The sequence below is a fragment of the Diceros bicornis genome, chromosome 14 (assembly GCF_020826845.1).
Source record: "Diceros bicornis minor isolate mBicDic1 chromosome 14, mDicBic1.mat.cur, whole genome shotgun sequence".
Lineage (NCBI taxonomy): Eukaryota > Metazoa > Chordata > Mammalia > Perissodactyla > Rhinocerotidae > Diceros > Diceros bicornis.
The window spans coordinates 49803634-49824464 of record NC_080753.1 but is presented as its reverse complement, the minus strand read 5'-3'; the positions used below and the strand labels follow the sequence as shown (position 1 = coordinate 49824464).

The 20831-nt window shown below is 40.1% G+C and overlaps 1 protein-coding gene across 1 annotated transcript in view; it reads left to right on the top strand.

Annotated features, from left to right (window-relative positions):
• Positions 1-20831, top strand: part of CAP2 (cyclase associated actin cytoskeleton regulatory protein 2) — a 126465-nt gene that overhangs the window by 93132 nt on the left and 12502 nt on the right. The window contains exons 7-9 of the mRNA XM_058555200.1: positions 159-264; positions 18710-18899; positions 19933-20108. Coding sequence (XP_058411183.1) covers positions 159-264; positions 18710-18899; positions 19933-20108 — 472 coding nt within the window. The remainder of the gene's footprint in view (positions 1-158; positions 265-18709; positions 18900-19932; positions 20109-20831) is intronic.

Below are 20831 nucleotides of genomic sequence, written 5' to 3'. Positions count from 1 at the left end.
CTTTTTGGAATCAGCTCATGGTAACTGGACCAGAAAGACAATTGCCCCAGAGTCATCTGGAGTCTTAGTAACTGGATTACCATGTAAGACCTCCAGTCTTTTTAAAATTTTATTTTAGATCTTAACTCCACTCTCTTCCACTCTCTTTTATAACAAAGTGATTTACGCCATGTGGACTGGGTGAAGTCATATTTGAACATTTGGAGTGAGCTTCAAACATACATCAAGGAGCACCACACCACAGGCCTTACTTGGAGCAAAACAGTAAGTACCAAGTCCCCTTCTACCTGGCTAACAAAAGGCCATAAAAATGTTCATTCCCAGTAGCCTCGCAATCTCGCACTTTAGCATTTACCTCAAGAAAAGCATAAGATAAAATATACATGTAGAAACTATTTATGAAATGTCATTTGTCATAGGACTGGAAATGCCTACAATCTGGAAACTGCCTACATGACATACAGAAAGAAAATGGTTGAGTTGTCTATGGTAAGAATGCAATGAAACACTCTACAGCCATTAAAAATAACATACATGATGATTACATGGGAAATGATTTACCAGTCAATGTTAAGTGATAAAGGAGAATGCAAAAGTTTGTGAGTTAAGATGGCATATATATTAAGAAACCGTGTGATAAAAATTGAAGGAAACAGGATGGTTTGAAAATAATTACTATTTTAAGGAAGTGGAGTTATGAATAAAATGTATTTTTAAATGTTTTTAATTTCCCTTTTGGTGTTTTAAAGTTTATTGAATAATATACTTGAACATTTAGGTAATTCTAGTACTTTGAGTGGTATTCTAGTTCTAGGATAAAATCTCAGCCTGTGTCTGTTCCTACTTGGATTCCCATGTGAGAAGTTTATGTGACCTTTGCCCTCTTCTTCAGCCTCGTCTCTCCTGTCTTCCTGTGTCTCACTGCACCCCAGCACTGCCAGACTGCTTGTGGAATCCTGAACATATACAACGTTTAGGTCAAACCAAATCAAATTGTTATTGCTTGAAAATTTGCAAATCTCATATGGTTTAGACTTTATTGCAATGTTTGGAACATATATTGTGCTGTGTGACCTGAGTTCCCCGGGGGAAGTACCTCTCCCTCTTCCCCAAGACTCAGCTCCAACATTGCCTCTTTAAGAAACTTCTATTGATCTCCATCGGCTCCTGGTCCGGGTTGAGTGGCTCTCCTCTATGCCTCTTTCATATCTTGAGTATTCCTCAACCATAGCCCTTAGCACACCCTTTTTGTGTGCTTTTGGGGTTCTGCCACTCAATTGAAAGCTCATCTCTGTCTCCAGTCCCTAGCATAGTGCCTGGCACAGAGTAAGTACTCAATAAATGGTTTGAACTAAATTGTGAGGTAGGGAACTCTTAGAATCTTCCTTGCCCTTTTAAGTCTCCGCACTTCTTATAGAAAGGCTTCCCATGGAAACTCCCTTCCATTAGAAATGAATGTTACCTTTAAATGGTCACAGTGGATGATGTCACTGGAGCAAATGTTGAGAAGATGAAGTGGCATATTTGTGAATTCCGTTCAAGGGCAGAACCCTCACTCTCCTAATAGCTGTACTCCAGCACCCAACCCTCGTTCTGAATATTGATGTCAATATAGCAGGCTGAATACCAAGGCAGAGTTCATGATTTTTCAAGGGAGTGTGGGACTTCTGCCTTTGTTCCCCAACATGTATACAAATGCTAACATTGACCCCTAAAGATTGACACTTCTTTTTGTTTTCTACTTGGCCTATTTTCTCCATAGTGCTGAAATGCACAGTCCAAGGTACAATAACTAAGTTGATTATTTTTCTTCTGCACACAACATTATTATTTCTGAGAAGAGAACCCATAAAAGTTTGAAGGGTTTTAATATGGAAGCGTATGTGTGGATGTGGGTGGGTGTTTATGTAGACTAATTGGAATTATTTTTCATAGATTTCCAATGAAATGCTGTTTTGTTATAGATCAATTTGTCATAAAGGGGAATTGTCACGTGTTTGCCATGGAGATGGGTCATCATTAGAGAATATAAACTAAACATCAAGAGTCCTTGGATGTCTTATTATTTCATGGTAGATAAATGGAAAAAGAGTGAGAATCCATTTGTGGAAAATAATCATGTCAACAAATGCTATTAATTCTCTAATGGTGCCGATGGAAAATGAATGGAAAATTACTTTTAAATAGTTTGAATACCTTCAGTGCAATGTACAAAGCGGAGTAATTGTGTTTTGAACATAAAAGAGAAGAATTGATTATTAATTATAGAACAATAAACGTAGTTGTTTTCCTTTTTTCTAGCGTGAATACTTATCTTTTCATTATGTTCATTGGAAATATTTGCCTTGTAACAATGACTCTCAAACTTTTAAAGGCAACCCATAGTAAGAAATACATTTTACACACACACACCCCCTTACTCACAATACTAAAACAAGTTTCACAAAACAATACTTGCTCTTACCACATGAAATGCATTCATATATTTTCTTTTCTATTTTATTTCATTTTTTTATAAAATCCTGCTGAGACCCACTAGATTGATTTCATGACCCACTAAGGGGTCACATCCCACATTTGAAAAAAATGTTATAGGGGGCCAGCCCAGTGATGTAGTGGTTAAGTACGCACGCTCCACTTTGGGGGCCCGCGGTGGACCTATGCACTGCTCATCAAGCCATGCTGAGGTGGCATCCCACATACAAAATCGAGGAAGATTGGCACAGATGTTAGCTCAGGGCCAATCTTCCTCACCAAAAAAAAGAAAAACATGTTATGAAACATAAATGTTATATTTATACAATATAAATATATGTATATTTATATAAAATATAATCCTTAGAGCATACAGTGGACAGCATGGATTGCCATAATAATAATGACAGCTATTATTTATTGGGCACATGTTATGCTATGGGAAAATTCTATTTAAAATGATAATCGTTATAAAGCAAAGCATCTACTTCACTTCTTTAATGGAAGAATAGTATGATAAAGTTTTGGCCAGATATTAAAAGTGAGGAATGATTATGGTAAGAAAATGTTGGTTCAGAGATAACATCATATGTACAAAATTTTTTGACAAGCTTTAAGACATATGCATAGAAATATATTTCCTAGTATTTTTGTCTTCTTGTTCTAAGGTTTGGGGGTAAAAAACACTATTGCAAAGTATATTATAAAAATTATAGTTTTTAATTTTAAATCTAGATGATTAAAAGCTGTTTAAAAGATTCAAAACATAATCCATAGAGCATAAATCAAACTAATTTCTCCTAACTTACTATGGTCTGTCAATGTACCAGCAAAATAAATGATAAACAATTATAGCCAGGATTACAGCATTCTTGCAAGGAAGAGGGCAAAGGCTATTAGAATTATCTGGTCAAATGGCCTTTGGGAAGAAAAAAATAAATGAAACTCATTTGTTTGCCCGCTCATCACAACTATGCAAGAAGTGTGTATTTATAAAATGATATGGATCATAGAGAATGTAGAAAAATGTGGTGTTAGTGTTATTGATACCACAATATTCAGAAATTTTAAGAAACACTTTCCATCTTAATAAATATAGTCAAAAAGCTTAGGCGACTTAACATCTCAAGTATTTTGAGTAACCATTGTTTTCTTCTATTTTCAAATTGGGTTTTGAGATTCAAGCTCTAGGGGGTTTTAGTGACCAATGGCATGCTGCCTGGGACTCTGAGTTTCCGAGGGTGCACCGCTCTAAGGAATAATCGTTCCCCCTGAGTTAGCAGTTGGAGCTGAATTTGCCTGCTCCCACCTCCTAACCTTTGTGTTCAGACTGCAGCTGTGCAGGGCAACTGTTGCTCCCTTCGGTTGTCAGCGAAATGTAAAACTTTGAGGCCAGCGATTTTTCAGGACGGCGATTGGAGAGGGGGTCTATGTGTGTGCACAAGTGTGCTGGCGTGGGGGGCTTGGGGGTGCCTTTTGGGGGAAGAAGCAGCTGTGGAGTCGTCTATCGGGAATTTCTTGTTACGTTTACTGTGGTAAATGGAATCTTCTCGTTTCTGTGAGCTTTTCTTCAACATGACCGTGAACTAGAAGGACTCTACACCAGAAACTACTCGCAGTTTTCAGTTAGTTTAATAATTGGGAATTCTTTTCCATATTAATTTAAATAGTTTCCTCAGGACTGGGTTTCAAATACACTTTGTTGAATAAATTGATCTTTTGGCAGGAACCCAATAGAGACACAGTTATTTATCATCCCTTGCAGTTGGTCAGATTTGTAATATTTGTTGGCAGTTCCCGCAAATCAGATAACTAAAGCTGAAAGACTAAAGCCTAATCTTTACACTTAGAATTACTGAAATAACTGATTTTTTCTATGAACTGTCCAGATCAACATTCAAACTATTATTTTGTTCTATGTGGACCTGGCCAGGAAAAGGTTATGGAAAGAATTCAATGAACAGGATAAAAATGTGGTTGTTTTCTTAACTTTCTGGTATTGAATTTGTTGACATATTTCTTTCCTTTCACATGTCTTTCCGAATTACTTTGGCTTTGGGAACAACGCGGGTATAGTTATTTGTAGAATAGAATGAAACTACACATAGATAAATGTGTATAAAGTCTTATGTAATGGTGATATAATTCTTTCTGCTGCTAATGTGGATTTTAAAAATCTATCCTATATGCCAATTGTCATCCATCCTAAAGAAAGTATATATTTCTTTTCAGCCTCTTTCTTAATACAAAGGCCAAATGTCCATTAACAAAGCGCAAGTTTGCTCGTGATCAAATTAAAACTCAGCCGGAGGGTATCCTGACTTATAAATAATGTAGACTCTGTGGCATGTCATTAAATATGTATGTCTTGTGAGTTTTCAAGTCTTCTAGCCTCTCTTGATTTTTACAAGCAAAAACTGTTCTCAATCTTTTATATCTAAGTTTTCATTTAGAACTTGTACCAAACCTGTGCCTTAGGTTTATTAATCAAAGCCAAGAGGTAAAGCCTCAGATGGTGTGTTGGTTGTCTGGATCACAAAGCTCATTGATCTCCTCTATGGGTCTACGGAGAGCGGTTCTCTCCAGTCTACCTGACCACAGCTGCTTTCAGTCTCCTTAATTGCTCCTAGGTTTTTAGCTCCCTTTTGGGGCTTTGGGTAGCCAATTACTTTTCTTCTGCTATGGAAGAGATCCAGACCACTCAGAGGGAGTTAGGAGTGTCATTGACTAACAAAGGAGCTCCAAAAGCGCAGATAATGAATTAGGTTGGAAACGGCTGTGAGTTCAGCCTGAAAGAGACGACAGTAATTAAACAAACATTGCTCAAGCACCCACATGCACCAGGTTCTGGGGAAGGTGCTGAGAATACAAAGATGGATATGTGACACAGTACACATAGTTCCTGTCCATTGAAACTCACATTCTAGCTGAAGAACACATAAACGATACAACTGGATATAACAAGGTGAATAGCATGCTAGAGGTAAGTGCAAAGCACGATGCTTGCATAGACCGGGAAAACACGGAAGGAACATCCCGTCCTGTAGTACAGTGTGGTTCTTGGGCCAGCAGCAATCTGGGAACCTGTTAGAAATGCAGAATCTCAGGCCCTACCCCCGACCTGAATCAGAAACTGCATTTTAACAAGATTTCCCCAGGTGATTTATATGCATACTAAAGTTGGGAAAGCACTGGTCTAGTGTGTTCAAGTTGGACCAAAGGAGTCCAAGTTGAGGGAGACTCAAGGGAGATCGTTAATTTTTACTCATTCGTGGGCCGGCCCTGTGGCTTAGCGGTTAAGTGCGTGCGCTCCGATGCTGGCGGCCCGGGGTTCAGATCCCAGGCGCGCACTGATGCACTGCTTCTCCGGCCATGCTGAGGCCCCGTCCCACATACAGCAACTAGAAGAATGTGCAACTATGACATACAACTGTCTACTGGGGCTTTGGGGGAAAAATAAATAAATAAAATTAAAAAAAAAATTTACTCATTCATGTATTTAGTAATTCATTTGCTTAATAACCATGTATTAGCTACCTACCATGTACAAAGCACGCACAAGACATAATCATCAAGCAGCAGGTTTTAATTATGATGCAAAAATAAATAACAACAATATGAGGCTCTATTGGAAGATAAACCTTGCTAATTAGACTCCTGGGTGGGCACGGAAGACAACAAAGGGGCTGACATTTGATTAAGTCTTGAAGGATGAGTAGGATTTCGGAGTTCCTTAGGCAGAGAGTAAAGGAAAGGGCCGTTCTTAGCAGAGAATTCAACACGTGCACACAGGACGTGAACAAAGTACTTGGGGAGAAAAGCTGATAGTTTTGCGGAGCTGAACATAGCAAGAGGTGAGGCCGGAAAGGCAAATTGGGGCTAGATAGTGAAATCCTTATGTGTTACCTAAGAAGATGGGTCTGTATGTGATGTGCAGGGTTTTGTCTTCACCATAGGATTTTAAGCAGAAAGTTACACGTTGTAAATAATGATTTAGCAGTTGTGCACGATAGATGGAAAAGGGAAGAGATTAGAAGCCCCAGTACATGTTAGAAGACTTTAGTGGGTGGCTAGGGGAGAGGTCATTAGTATGTGGCCTAGAGTGTGACAATGGCAATGTAAAGAAAGAGATGGAGTGGCCACTGAGTTGGAGGACGAAAGAAAGAGAGAGATCAAATCTAAACCGAAGTTTCCAATGTGACATCAATAAAAATGAGGAAAGCAACAGAAGGAGCTAGTAGAGGAGCAAGAAAAATATTCACATGAGCTTCCACCATGTTGTTTCACCACATAGCCACATGAGCAAGAAAAGTATTCACATGAGCTTTTACCAGATGTAGGTGAGATGTCCATCTACACGGAGTGGTGAAGCAGGCAGGTGAAATGCAGGTCTGAAATTCACTGAAGGGAGGGACCTAGAGATGATAGTTAAATAGATGAAAAGATAGAAAAAAGAGAATATGTTGGAGGATAAAACCTTGGTGGACACCATTATTTAGAGAATGGAGTAAATCAGTCAAGGAGACAAAGAAGAGAGAGAGAAGAGAACTAGAGAGTCGAGAGTCTCAAAGCTATAAGAAAGATAGGCTGGCTACCACTGTCAACTGTGACAATTTGGGGAGAGTAAGGATTGGAAAAAGGGCGTCATCATCTTATTAGTGACCTTTAAAAAGCAGTTTCTAGAAGGTTGAAAGTGGATGCAATTTTATAGAATTAAGAAGTAAGAAGCTTTTGTATAATGATCTCTTAATTATTTATGAACCAGCTGTCTGATTTGATGGATTATTGCCTATTGAAGTTTTGGGATTTCTGCCTTTTGAAGTTTTGGGATTATTTGTGGATTTTGTTTTTACCTGCCTGTGTCTTCAGTAGAATAAGTGTAGTTCAAAAAGAAATATCTACAATTTCATACACAATAGTTTCGAGATAGCTGTACTATGAAGCTCTAAGTAAGCTTTTTATATTTAGAACTGTTTTTATTATCTCATAAATACCTTTGAGTTTTATTGTTAGTTGGTAAGAATACATAAATGTTTTTAGAGTATTTAAATCTTCCTCTCCCTAAATCAAAACAGTAGTAGCTTTTAAAACTGCCTAATTTAACAATCAGGATCATTTTATTTACTAGAACTGTTTCATAACCAAGAACTTGAACTCTCCAAACCTGAGGTCCAGCAAGTTAATATACATTCCTAATTTATTTAAACCATCACCTCAAGAATATTTTAATTAAGATGTGTTTATTTAAAATTCTTTAATGTGTAATGTTGGAGGCAGTGGGGGTGTCCTGTTGCCCACTCCCTCCTCCAGCTCCTCTTAGAAAAGTCAGGAGGTTGTGGTTTAAGGGTACAGGCAGAGGTGCTCCCCAGAGCAGAGCTGGTGGTGCCTGGGTAGGGAGGGGGAGACTTTGAGTGAACTGACTTTGAGACTTTGAGTGAAGTGACTTTGAGTGTCAGTCCCAGCCCAGAACAGAGCCACACTGGGCACCCTTGGGTTCTCCTTCACCGGTGAGGTGCCACCCCTCTGGGTCCACCCTCTTAGCCTTTGCTACCCCCGGGACTCCCCCACTTCCTGAGACTGGGCCTCCCAGTAATCATTGCCACGGCTGAATGGCTTTTTCCATCTCCCTGTTCCTCCCCACCTCCAGTGAGAAACGGCAATGGCAGATAAAGCCTTTGGCCCATCCTTTTTAGGACACTAAGTGGTAGCAAATCTTCCTTCTTTATTTATTTATTTGTTTATTTATTTTGTGAGGAAGATCAGCCCTGTGCTAACATCAGCCAATCCTCTTCTTTTTTTTCCGAGGAAGACCGGCCCTGGGCTAACATCCGTGCCCATCTTCCTCCATTTTATATGGGACGCCGCCACAGCATGGCTTGCCAAGTGGTGCGTCTGTGTGCGCACGGGATCTGAACCGGCGAACCCCGGGCCGCCGCATCGGAGCGCACAAACTTAACCGCTTGCACCACCGGGCCGGCCCCAAATCTTCCTTCTTTAAAAGTGAATTTTATTCTTTTCAAATGGCCAAAAGCCATTGAGACCCTCTCTGGAGAGGGATTAATTCAAATAATAATCTTTTCAGTCCGAAGGAGCAGAGTATAAAGGCATGAGTGATTATTTGGTGTGTATGTTTTTGTAAACAGGTCTGAAGGCAATCCTAAAAGACAGTTTTGAGTACTGGCAGTTTCATGAAACAAGTGTGTAGCATCAGAAGGTAATGCTTTGAAAGACAACACCACTGTGGATCCGTAAGCTCCTGAGTGATTGCTAACAATTCAGTTACGCTTATTTGTTGTAATGACAACGTGCATGTCCCCTGCTCCTGGAATCCCTTCCTCTTGTGTCCTTATGTCAGACCTTTTCCATCTATCCTTCAAGGTGTATTTCAAATGGTCTTCTCTCCAAAAAGCCTCTTGGATCTCCTCTGCTTATCACCACGCCCTGCCCCAAGCTGGAAGTTATGCCTTCCCTCCACAACACCTCCACAGCACTTCTTAAAATCTATATTTCTTTTGTGATACTTAGCACTTTCTACCTTATAAAGCAGTTACTTAGTCACGTCAGTAAATATTTATGAAGCACCTACCATGTTTCAGGCACTGGGCCACATTACTGGTGACATTAAAATGAATAATGAGTGACTGTTCAGAGCTCAGTCTTGGGAGATGACCAAATCTGAATTCACAGATAAATAATTACAATGTAATATGAAGTATAATAAGGATGTTCCTAACGCGTCCTTGTAATAGAGAAATAGGAAATTTCCTCTTAGGAGAGCTCCAGGAAATCTACGAAAAGAAGAGAGCTTTGAGTTGAACCTTGAAGGATATGTAAGAATTTTCTAGATAGTAGATTGGGGAAGAGCCTTCCAAACAAAGGCTCAGCCTGAGCAAAGACACAAAGGCCAAGTGCCAAGTCCCTGTTGTCTGGGAACACAAAAGTGTCTTCTGTCTCCTCCGAGGCTGTGAGCTCATGAAAAGCTGGGTCCTTTTCCCATTCCACCTGGGATCTGCAGCAGAGATGGGTACAGGGCCTTAAACACAGACAGTGTCCAGACACATTTGCTAAATTGTACACTTTAATTGGTAGTCGCATTTCTTCACAAGGAAATTTTCATAGTGTTATTCCATTAACTACAGATTGTGTTCATTGTTCAAGAGCCACATAAATAATATTTCTTTATTTCTTCTATCAAATGATGGTGATGGAAATGGACAATGCATTTTATTACAGACAACGGCATATTGATCACAAATGCCTCCTCCCCGTACCTGTCGCTTGCCACCCACATGCCCCTAATTCCTAGTTGGTTATGAACTCAGGAAATGTAAGCTAATATTAGATTTAGCAAAAAGGTTTTCTTAAGGAGAGATGGAGGAAAGGTCCAGATTGTCTTCTACAGGTGAAACAAACCCTTCGTAGACTATAACACAGAGCCCAGACTAGATCACAGTTTGTTGGGCCAGGTGGCACCCTTGATGCAAGCTTTACTAATCCCAGACCTAAGCGCCAATTAACCTTTCCTGTGAATTTTGGAACTGAAATTGAGGCAAACATTACTCTGTCTTAGGTGCCTCAACTCTAAAACTCACGAGATGTTGATGCTTCTATTTTTTAATTTTTTCCTTAGTAAATAATATACATAATTTAGAGCCGCATGTTAGTCATCTTTATAACAGCTATTATTTTGCCTCATCCACCACCTCTGCCATCTACCAAGTATAGATAATTTGAGAAATAGAATAGTTTCTTTATGACCCCAAAATCTGAAAGAAAAACGAAAACTTTCATTCAATGATAGTTCAGATCTAGGCTTTTCTGGCCAAATGAAGTAGTTGTCCAGATCATTCAAGCCACATGTCCCTCTTGGTCTTCATATAACTGTTGGCTATCTATAGTTTGTCTCTGTGATGGGTATACTCTGCTATCTTTAACTCTGGAAAATTTTCCCATGGAAAATTTAATTTTCTCTTTTCTTTTTTTATGAGAAATTATATTTTCAAGCTGCCAAACCTGGCAGATAAGAAGAAAAGACAGTCTGGAAATCCCAGATTTGGTCCACATAGCAGGAGCAAAGCAAGACCAAACTAGTAATTAAGGCTACTTATCAAGACCATTTATGCAAAATAGCTAGATCACGTGAGCAAATTAGATTGTGTTCCATATATTCTTCTGGACTCTGCTCTGAAGGCATAGTCTGCTTTTATCAAATATTTCTACTTTGGGCATATAGAACAGAAATCACCACCTGTTTTATCTGAAGGACCGCATCTGGATATTAAATCAGGAGAACAAAAAGCATAGAAACCTGTTACTGGCTTCGAGGAACTAATGTAAACTGCATATGGCATTCCCAGGCCGTTTCCCAATTTAAAGCTGTTGTTGTAAAGCGACTTTGTTTCTTGGTCTGTCTTTTTCCATCTACTGCTATAGCTCCCATCCCTCCAGGTCATCAGAGACCACAGGAGGTTGGGAGGCATGGGGAAGAGTGAAGCCGTCAGATGTCATTGACGAAACCACAAGATTTGGATTTTTCATGACCTTCCCTCATGTACTTCAATCTTGGGGTCAGAGTGTTTGGAGTCTTGTCTCTGCAGAAAACTGATCAAAATGGGCCCCACATTTCTGTCACAGTTGTGGGAACACCTTTTTATCTCAGCTGCCTATAAGTACTGTTGGCCCTTTGATGGAAACCTGAAATTCCAGTGGTGTTCTGTTACCATAGATGAAATAGGAAATATTCCCTAAATTGACTTCTTAAAAAATACTAATAAATATATGCTTAAAATATTATACCGCACTTCATTGTAGTATTTTTAACAATTCTATTTTCTTGGAAAGGCCCCCAGAAATTTTGTTTTCATTGGCAGAAGAAGTCTCAAAATTATGGGAAGTGATAAAAATAAGAGAATAGAGACTAAAGTCATAAATTCACTTTGGCTCACACTTACGTTGTACAGGATGATCATCTGTTAGTTTACGTGCAATCTTTTTTCTTGATTATAGTTGTCTGCCAATAAAAGTGTAGTATAAATATGAATGTAAAATTTGCAAGTACTTATCGAAATTACAAATTTGGAAATGTATCAGTTTCACTAAGTTCTTGATCAAAGTACATCTTGCAGAAAATAGAAAAACATTAGTTTTGACGTCTAAAATGTAAACAAACCCTAAACCATAAATTTGTGAAGTATATTTTGCTGCTGTGAAAACTGTCTCTGTGTATAAAAAGTTAGTCTTTAGTTCTGAAACTGGTAGTTCTTTCTTTTAATCCCTCCCTCTTATTGTGGTATATGAGAGGTTTATCTTCCTCTTATTTTATGTGCCATGTAACACAAGGTCATTTGAGATTCTTTGTCTTTGGTGAAATGAATAAGCAGCATTTTACAAAAATGTTCAGTTGTAAAACACTGTGAATTCCTATAGCTGAAGCATTTTAATGTAAATATATTTGTGGTTGAAATGGCTGTGTGATATTTAAGCTGCTTTTAATGTGTGTAATTGGGCACATATAAGTTGTCACTGCTACCTGGAGATCATTAACTGTAAGCCAGGTGATTAATGGGCCAGGATGGCTCAAAGATAGACAGCTAAAGAGAAGACCTGACCAAGCACCAGAAGACAGCCATATGTGTGTGTGCATGAAAGGGAGTTGAGGGGGTGGCCTTAAGGGAAGGATGGGGGGCGGGGGGCAGTAAAACCCATAAACAGTATCACTGCGTGTCAGCTGTTTCATTTTGTAGATTTCTCTTCCATCTCCACAAATACTTAAAGACAGGTGGCTCAAAATGTTACTATCACTAAGCTAGTTTTATAGAAGAAACATCGTAACAAAAGCTCTGTTGTGAGAGACACAGTCCACCTGTTCCAAGAGACTGTCACATGATATTTCTATTTTCTTGATCTCTGCTTTTTAAAAAATTAGTTAGGGGCCGGCCCGGTGGCGCAAGTGGTTAGGTGCGCGCGCTCCGCTGCGGCGGCCCGGGGTTCGCTGGTTCGGATCCCGGGCGCGCACCGACGCACTGCTTGGTGGGCCATGCTGTGGCGGCGTCCCATGTAAAGTGGAGGAGGATGGGCACAGACGTTAGCCCAGGGCCGTCTTCCTCAGCAAAAAAAAAAAAAAGAGGAGGATTGGCTGATGTTAGCTCAGGGCTGATCTCCTCACAAAAAAAAAAAAAAAAAAAAAATTAGTTAAACACAGGCCAAGATACAGGTTGCCTGACCTATTCTTAAAGCTGGAGATTAATATGTTATCTATACATACTTTTCGCCCTTGCGTAAAACCCTTCAGTTTCTCTCCTTTGGAGACAGAGAGTTACAAAGTATTGGATGGCATCGCCCAGGCCTAAGCCACAGCAGCCCTGTCTGTGGCTGCCCCAACCCAGCCCTCCTGAGGAGAGCTGGTCACTCCCTCCTTTGTGCCCACAGTATTCCTTGTTCATGTGACACATACCACATGTCAGACTGCAAGTACTTATTTGCTTGCCACCCCCATTAGATTGTGAACTTCTTAACAAACAGAATTTATGCCTACTTCTTCATTGGATTCCCAGTTCCTTCCAAGGTAGCACTCGGTAAATGTTTGTTGAATTGACTGACAGATGAGCCTTACTTAGTCTAATTCATTTCCAATCCATCTGCTAAAGAGTTAGGTTCTCTTTAGACCAAATCACCTGCTACCCCTATTGTTGGGTTTGAAAATCTTAGAATTTAAAATGTGAAAGTTGAAAATTTCCAAACAATTTAATTATCTGGGACAGAACTACAGAAAATCTTAGATACAAAAATTTTCTTTGTAGCTGATTTTTTTTCTTTTTTTTTTTTGTGAGGAAGATCAGCCCTGAGCTAAGATGCATGCCAAACCTCCTCTTTTTGCTGAGGAAGACTGGCCCTGGGCTAACATCTGTGCCCATCTTCCTCCACTTTATATGGGACGCTGCCACAGCATGGCCTGGCAAGCGGTGCATCGTGCGCCCCTGGGATCCGAACCCGGGCCACCAGCAGCGGAGCTCGTGCACTTACCCACTATGCCACGGGGCCGGCCCCTGATTTTTTTTTTTCTTAAGCATCTATGTTTCACTTTTTGCTTAATTTTGTTGGAAAAACATAAACCTCTGTCTAAAAGTACCCTATTAGTTGTACTTTCTACAAACTCAACAGAAAGGATCCTTGGAATCATTTTTGTAGATTACTTAGATCCAAAGCTAGACTGTACCGGAATTAGCTGGATAACTAAGACAACTGGGTTTGTCATGGGGGCTAGAAGTGGGTTGTTAATTACATATGTAATTGCCACCACAAAGCAATGTGGATATTTCATTTAAGAAATAGAAGTAGTTTTCCTTTCAGAATAAAATATAAATTCTAAAGTAATAAAGTAATTAGTAATTATTTCAAATAACCAAAAAAATTTTGATGCACATTATATTATGTGTAATATAGTTATATAATTGTGTATATGTAGTATATATAACCAAAACATTACAAGCTTTCCACATGCCGCATACAATGGTTTCATTATTTTATAGTTATAATTCATATATTTAAAATCAGAGGAGACAGCTGTTCTGAGGAGAGTTGAAATTAACTTAGAGAAAGGTATTTGCAGACTTTTTAAAAAGTCTTGTGCCTCCTCCAAAAAAAGTATATAATCAAACGTCTCCTCTCAAAATTAATCTTAATTGAGCTTTCAAAAGCAGCATTTTTAGGTTTTGTGGTGTGTTCTTACAACAGCAGTGAACTTTTGCACCCTGAATATGACCATTTAAAATCATAAATGTGCTGCTTTTCTTGTTTTTAAGTTGTAAGCCACTGTTACAATGACTTTAATAAAATGTATTTTTCAATTGTTCCCAGTCTGGGGTTCATTTCTGGGAATGTTTCATCAACATAACAAAGTGGTATTTTAAACAAGCATTTGTGTAGGGGTCATTGCTGCTTCACTAAGGTGAAGTCTTTCTCCAGGTGCCTCCGTTTCAGTCTTCGCCTTGACTTTCCAGTCTATGTGACCCTGTGCAAGTCACATGATATCCTAATCCCGTAGGTTCTGAGCTTTTAGATGTATAATTCTACACTGTAGAAATGAAATTAAAGTAATTGCCAGGGTCAAACACACTGTAAAAGAATTTTTGTTGTTAAGAAAAGGGTTCTTTTAGAAGCACTAGAAATATTCAGATAATTTGCAAGTAGATGGCATCTTTTATTAAATGTCTTTGTTTTAGTCTGCATGTGTTTTATCTGCATGCATAGGCTCTGAATGTAGTCTGTAGGCTAATTAAATGTTATCCCCTGCGACTCTCCCAGGACCCTCTCAGGTCCCTGGAGCAGGTATGTTGGTTCAGAGGCTCTTCCCAGCCGTCGTTTCCGGCACCTCCCAGATAAGTGTGCCCATCTGGGAGCTATCCTTCTCTATCCCTACACGGACCTAAACGCAAAGTGTGAACTGGGTCAAATCTCTGCCCTTTTCCAGAGCTCCTTTCTCCTCTTAGCTCCACTTCCTACAGGGCCTGTATCCCATTGAGAATAAGAAGCAGTGGATCACTCAATGGGCAGCCGAGGTTATATGCCCAGACATGATCCACTACCTTTCATTCAGTCTAGACAACCTGGTGCCTTCCCTCTGTCATGAGACTTTATCTCCAAAGGAAATCACACCGAGAGGCGATGCCTTTAAATCTCTGGTCCCCAGGAGTGGGGTCAGGAGCCCATCCCAGAACAACTTGAGTGCTAGGCAAGGAACCAAGATTTGGGTGCAAGTACTGTATTCTTGGAACCACTGGGTACTCAGGAAAAATGAATAGGACAAGTTTCTAGAACCAGGGCATAGAGTAACAACAAACTAGTGTCAAGGGTGATTTGATGCTGAGATGCCACTGTCAACGCCCAAGACCTTATATCACCATAGGATCAAGCCTGGCTCCACAGTTGGCTGTAGGAGTTTGGTCAGCTGCCAAGGCACTAGAAGGATGGAGCAAGGAATGGTGGAGATAAAAACTAAGCCAGTTATTACACCGCCTCCCGATACTTCAGTCATGTATCTTCAAGCCAGAGGCCCATGAGCAGCACTACATAAAGGGGTGAAGTAGCCCACACCTCTGGTTCTTTCATTTGACTAGTGACTATTACAAAGAAAAAAGTCTGAATATAGCATAAAGGATTTCCCTGAAGAAGGCTTTATTTTTTTAAGTAATTTTTTGTTGAGAAATTACTGACATATAACATAGTTTCAGTTGTACAACATGATGATTTGATTTTTGTATATGTTGTGAAATGATCGCCACAGTAAATCTAGTTAACGTTTGTCACCATACGCAGTTACAAATTTTTTTTCTTGCGATGATAACGTTTAAGATCTACTCTTAGCAACTTTCAAATATACAATACGGTATTATTTGCTGTAGTCACCATGCCATACATTAGATCTACAGGACATGTTTATTTTATAACTGGAAGTTAGTACCTTACGACCCCCTTCACCCGTTTTGCCCACCTCCACCCCGTGCCTCTGGCAACCACCCATCTTGAAGAAGGCTTTAGGATCGAGCAGATATGTGCTTGAATTATGTCTCTGCCATTTACTGGCCATTTAATATTGGGTCAGCCTTTCTGATTTCCTGCTTTATTTTCTGTTAAAGATGGATTTCAATACAGTCCTAATAATATTGTTGTAATGACTGAGATTAACCTCAGCACATAGCATATAGAGTGGTTGTTCCCAAACTTGTCTGCACGCTGGAATCACCGAGGGAGCTTCAAAAAATACACTTGCCTGTGTCCCACCTTCCCAGAGAGCGTTTTTGCGACGTGGCCTGGCCTTTGGAATTTCTAACAGATCCCCAAATGATTTCAATGTTCCGACAAGTGTGGGAACCCCGGGCATAGAGCCTGTCCTATACGGAGCGTTAAATATCTGTTAAATGAATGGAAACAATCAGTGCCTGGCACATGCTGGACTTTCCAGAATTCTTGGCTCCCTTCCCTTCCCTAACCGTCTCCCCTCTGATTTGATTGGGACGCCTGAAGACTTAGCGTTGGGCTGTGATTCCAGTGGATGCGGTTGCCACTCATGGCCAGGCACATGTGAGAATGCACAAAGTTCTGGAATCATGTGCTATAATATCCTGCAGGAGGAGATGAGGAAAAAGAGGCAGAGATAAGGGCAGCCCACAGAGATCCTGTTAAGGGAATGTCTAATGAGTTTGCTTTCGAGTACACTGTATACAGTAAAGCCCCTGAATGCTAATTGTGAAGTAACCGTGGAAACCAGAGCCTAGTTTTGTGCTCTCACTGGGGCTGATACAGGAATAAGCCAGAACGTACAAAGGATAAGTCCAAGGCAGAGTTTCAGCTGGTCCTGAGTGCTCTTATTTTTTGGCTTTTGTATTCAACATCTGTTGCAGTAAATCCTTTGTTTGGTGTTCCTGGGTCAGCCATCTGAATGTATCCAAGCTCCAAAAAGTTGAATATGTGGCTTATTGGTTTCAGTGTCCTCTAATGGCTCTTGGAAAGAGGCTCTGAATTCTGAGAGCGAGGGAACCATCTAAATCATTTTAAGATTTGGAAGCCAGTATCATCTCCTCTTGCCACAAAATAGGACGACCATAAAGCTGCAGTGTTTCGGGTGCGGGGGAGGGGGTCTGTCCCTTCACTGACTTTGAGTTATTATGTGCTTATGAGTAAAAGTAATACTTCGTGGCTCTCAGTGTCTGGAACTGAGGACTGGAATATTGTTTGATGTGCAAAGCTATATTATACACTCTTTAGGATTCAGAGCAAAATCTCAAATTTCACTCCAGTAACATAATGGAAAACATTTATGATACTGCAAAAAAAATTAGTCAGTCTCAAGGACTGCAGTTCTTTTCTTCCTGACGCGAGAATCCTGATGGAGTGAGGCTGGTCTTCTTTAAAAACAAAAAACCATCACAAATTACATCTTCAGGAGACAAGACCTCCAGCCTGCTCAGTTTTTAAGATGTGCATTCTGAATAAGAGAAGAATCTTTTATTGTCGGGGTAATTCTACACTTAATAGGGGTTATATAGAACTTTGAAAATAATGTGGTTTTTTTTTTCAACTGAAAACTACTACAGATTAAAAACTTCCTGCTATTTGACCATTGTAATACTGAGTTGTTTATGAAAATAGGGATATGCTGTCTTTGTTAATATTTAGCACTTACTTATGTGATGTTTTACATTTTGTATTTGGTATTAAAAATATACAAGCTAAGCCACATTTCCATCACTCTCAATTTTTTAAGTTTCTTGACTATTTTTTAATTGAATTCGCTTATAATTCCTTCTCATAGGTATACAGTTTTACTTCATGGTTTAAAAGTAAAATGGTATGTAACCCAAGTTTGTTGTATATGTATGTTTCTATCCTACTAGTTTTAAGCTCTGTGACAACTTCACCTATGGGGTCCTCTCAAAGCATTAAGACAAATTCCTCTCTTGTCTATCACCTTTTTCTGCCATTTGAATTTGTTAGAATTGCGTATCCACTTCACATAGCAGAGAAAAAAAGAATAAGCATAGATCCTGCTCAGGAAAAATCCAGTTTTTAGTTGGTTCACTTACAATCAGCATTAGATGAACCAAACCATCAGATGGGTTCTGGACCATGATCACCTTCAGGTTTTGACAGGCATCCAGGTCACATATGGTCCTTGCTTGGGAGTCAATTTGAGGCATACTTACTTGAAAAATGAGTTCCAAAGAGTTTCAGTATCTCTTTCTTTAAAGCTGTTCAAAAAGGTTCAAAAACATCTAGTAACCACTGAATGTTTTTCACCACTCTCTCTCCCTCTCTCTCGTTGGTGGTTGCAATTCCCAGCATCCCAAAAAGCGAATCCTCTTATCATTTGGACCACATTTTTCTTATGATTCTCAATTGGTTCAGGCCTGGTTTCATTCAGATCCTGAGCTTTGGACATGAACCTGTGAATATGGTTTTGTTTGCCTCTGAGTTGGCAGCGTGAATCCTGGACATGCAGTTTCTACTGACAAGGCTGTACGGCTAAGTCATGGTCCGTTCCCAAGGTGAATCCCCCCTCGGTCCCAGGTTCTCCCAAACAGACTCATGATGCCCAGGTGTGCCCCCAGGTGCCCTTTGTGAGTCTTGAACCCTACTCCCTCATGGGCAACAGGTTCTGAGTGACGTTGACAAAATGCCAGCTCTTGGCAAGGGCACTGGTCTCAATGCAGTGCCTTCCATCTTCTCTCTTCCACAGGGTCCAGTAGCATCAACTGCATCAGCATTGTCTGTCCTCTCCCCGGGGCCTGGCCTTCCTCCACCCCCACCTCCTCCACCTCCTCCAGGGCCACCTCCACTTTTTGAGAATGAAGGCAGAAAAGAGCAGTCCTCTCCTTCACGCTCAGCTTTATTTGCCCAACTTAACCAAGGGGAAGCGATTATAAAAGGTGAGAAAACCAGACCTTGAAGGTGTCTCCCTCTGGCTCCAGGCACACAGATCCCCCAGAGCACACAGTCTTTGATGCATCCTTCCATCCCAGTCCCCAACACGCAGGCAGCTGCTCTTGGGATGGCAGAAGCCTGCAGTGTTCTCCATCTCAAGATAGATGGGCTCAGTGGACTGTAGTGTGGACCAGAAAGAAGAACTCAGATACTTTGGGTTCTGTTTGGACCACTGCACCGCATCACTGCTTCAGCCTCGGATGCTTCAGCACCACCTACAACCAAGGCGTCAAGATTGAGTGAAATAAAAAATGACAAACAGTAGCACCTCTGTTCTCAAGCAGTGTACAGACTTGTCAAAGAATTCTATCATTGAACGACCTTTGTCCTCACAGTGAACGATTAATTTAAAAAAAAACATACAATATTCAAAATACATCAGGATCAGGGGCACATGTATTCTAAACAGTAAAGTCATGTTGCCAAAAACTTTATGCAAATATATTTTTGCTTTGCATGAGTAACAGGGATTATGGTATAAGTGTCCCTATGCACTGGGCTGGGAGCTAAGAACCCAAAATTCTAAATTTTTTTCTGGCTCCAGCTGGCTGTACTGTCCCCTCATCTGCCAATAAAGGAATGGACTCATAACCCTAAAGTCAATTCCGTACTCTGACATATACTTACTGGAATGCCCTAACCTTTTAGGCTATGTCTGGGGAATGATTTAGCCATGAGAGAAGTAAATCATGTAATCCTTTTTGGTGAGATGGTTTGTTTTTTGCAGAATTTTTATCTATCATCTCATCTCCTTAAAGAAGAGGTTCCTCAAATTAAAACATACTTACAGTGCTTTCTATTAACTCTAAATTTATACAGGTCTCAGACTCTGCATATTAACCTTGAGAAAACAATAGGCTACTTTGAAAATAGCATTATCAAAAATTCTTGTGCTGTTTACATCATATTGATCTAAGAAGCTAGGGGCATTTCTCTTTGCATAAAATATAAATAAATGTCTATGTATTACCTTCCCAGGGCTCCGGCATGTCACAGATGACCAGAAGACATACAAGAATCCCAGCCTACGGGCTCAAGGAGGACAAACTCCATCTCCAACCAAAAGCCACACTCTAGGCCCCAAGTCTCCCCAATCTTATCCTCCTCAGAAACATGCTCCTGTGTTCGAGTTGGAAGGAAAGAAATGGAGAGTAGTGAGTGAAATCATTTTACCTTTATTCCTGACATGCTCCCATGAAGGGACCAATGGCTGAACCGTTTACCAAGGTCTTAAGGATTTTTAAGTGAAATGACAGAGGCAAAAGCCACTGGCTAGAAGAGAAACTGGGGCATTTCTGAGGATTTCCATAAACGTTTTTATTTTTCATTATTTCTCATGCATTCTTTTCTTCAACTTTTTTAAATTATTTTTTTAAATTGTGGTAAAATACACATAACATCAAATTGACCATCTCAACATTTAAGTGTACAGTTCCGTGACACTAAGCACATTCACATTGTTAGGCAGCCATCACCACCATCCATCCAGAGAACTCTTTTCGTCTTATAAAACTGAAACTCTGTACCCCTTAAACAACAACTCCCCATTCCCTCCTCACCTCAGCCCCCGGCAACCACCTTTCTACTTTGTGTCTCTATGAATTTGACAACTCTTTGTTTTCATCTGTGCCCCATTCTGATCTGCTGTGGGATGTTTCATTCTATCCCACTGATGGAGGTGCTGATATAACCTACCATTTCACCCACCACTTTGACCACTGTGTGAGCAGGACAGAGACGCTTTGAATGAGGATGGAAGTTGGTGCCCCTGCCAAGCCAGGGGCTTCTCTCATGATGGAGGGGCAAAATCCCTGGAAAGTGTGTCATGGTCTGAAAATACACCAGGACTTACACCACTGTTGTGACCCTAACTAGCC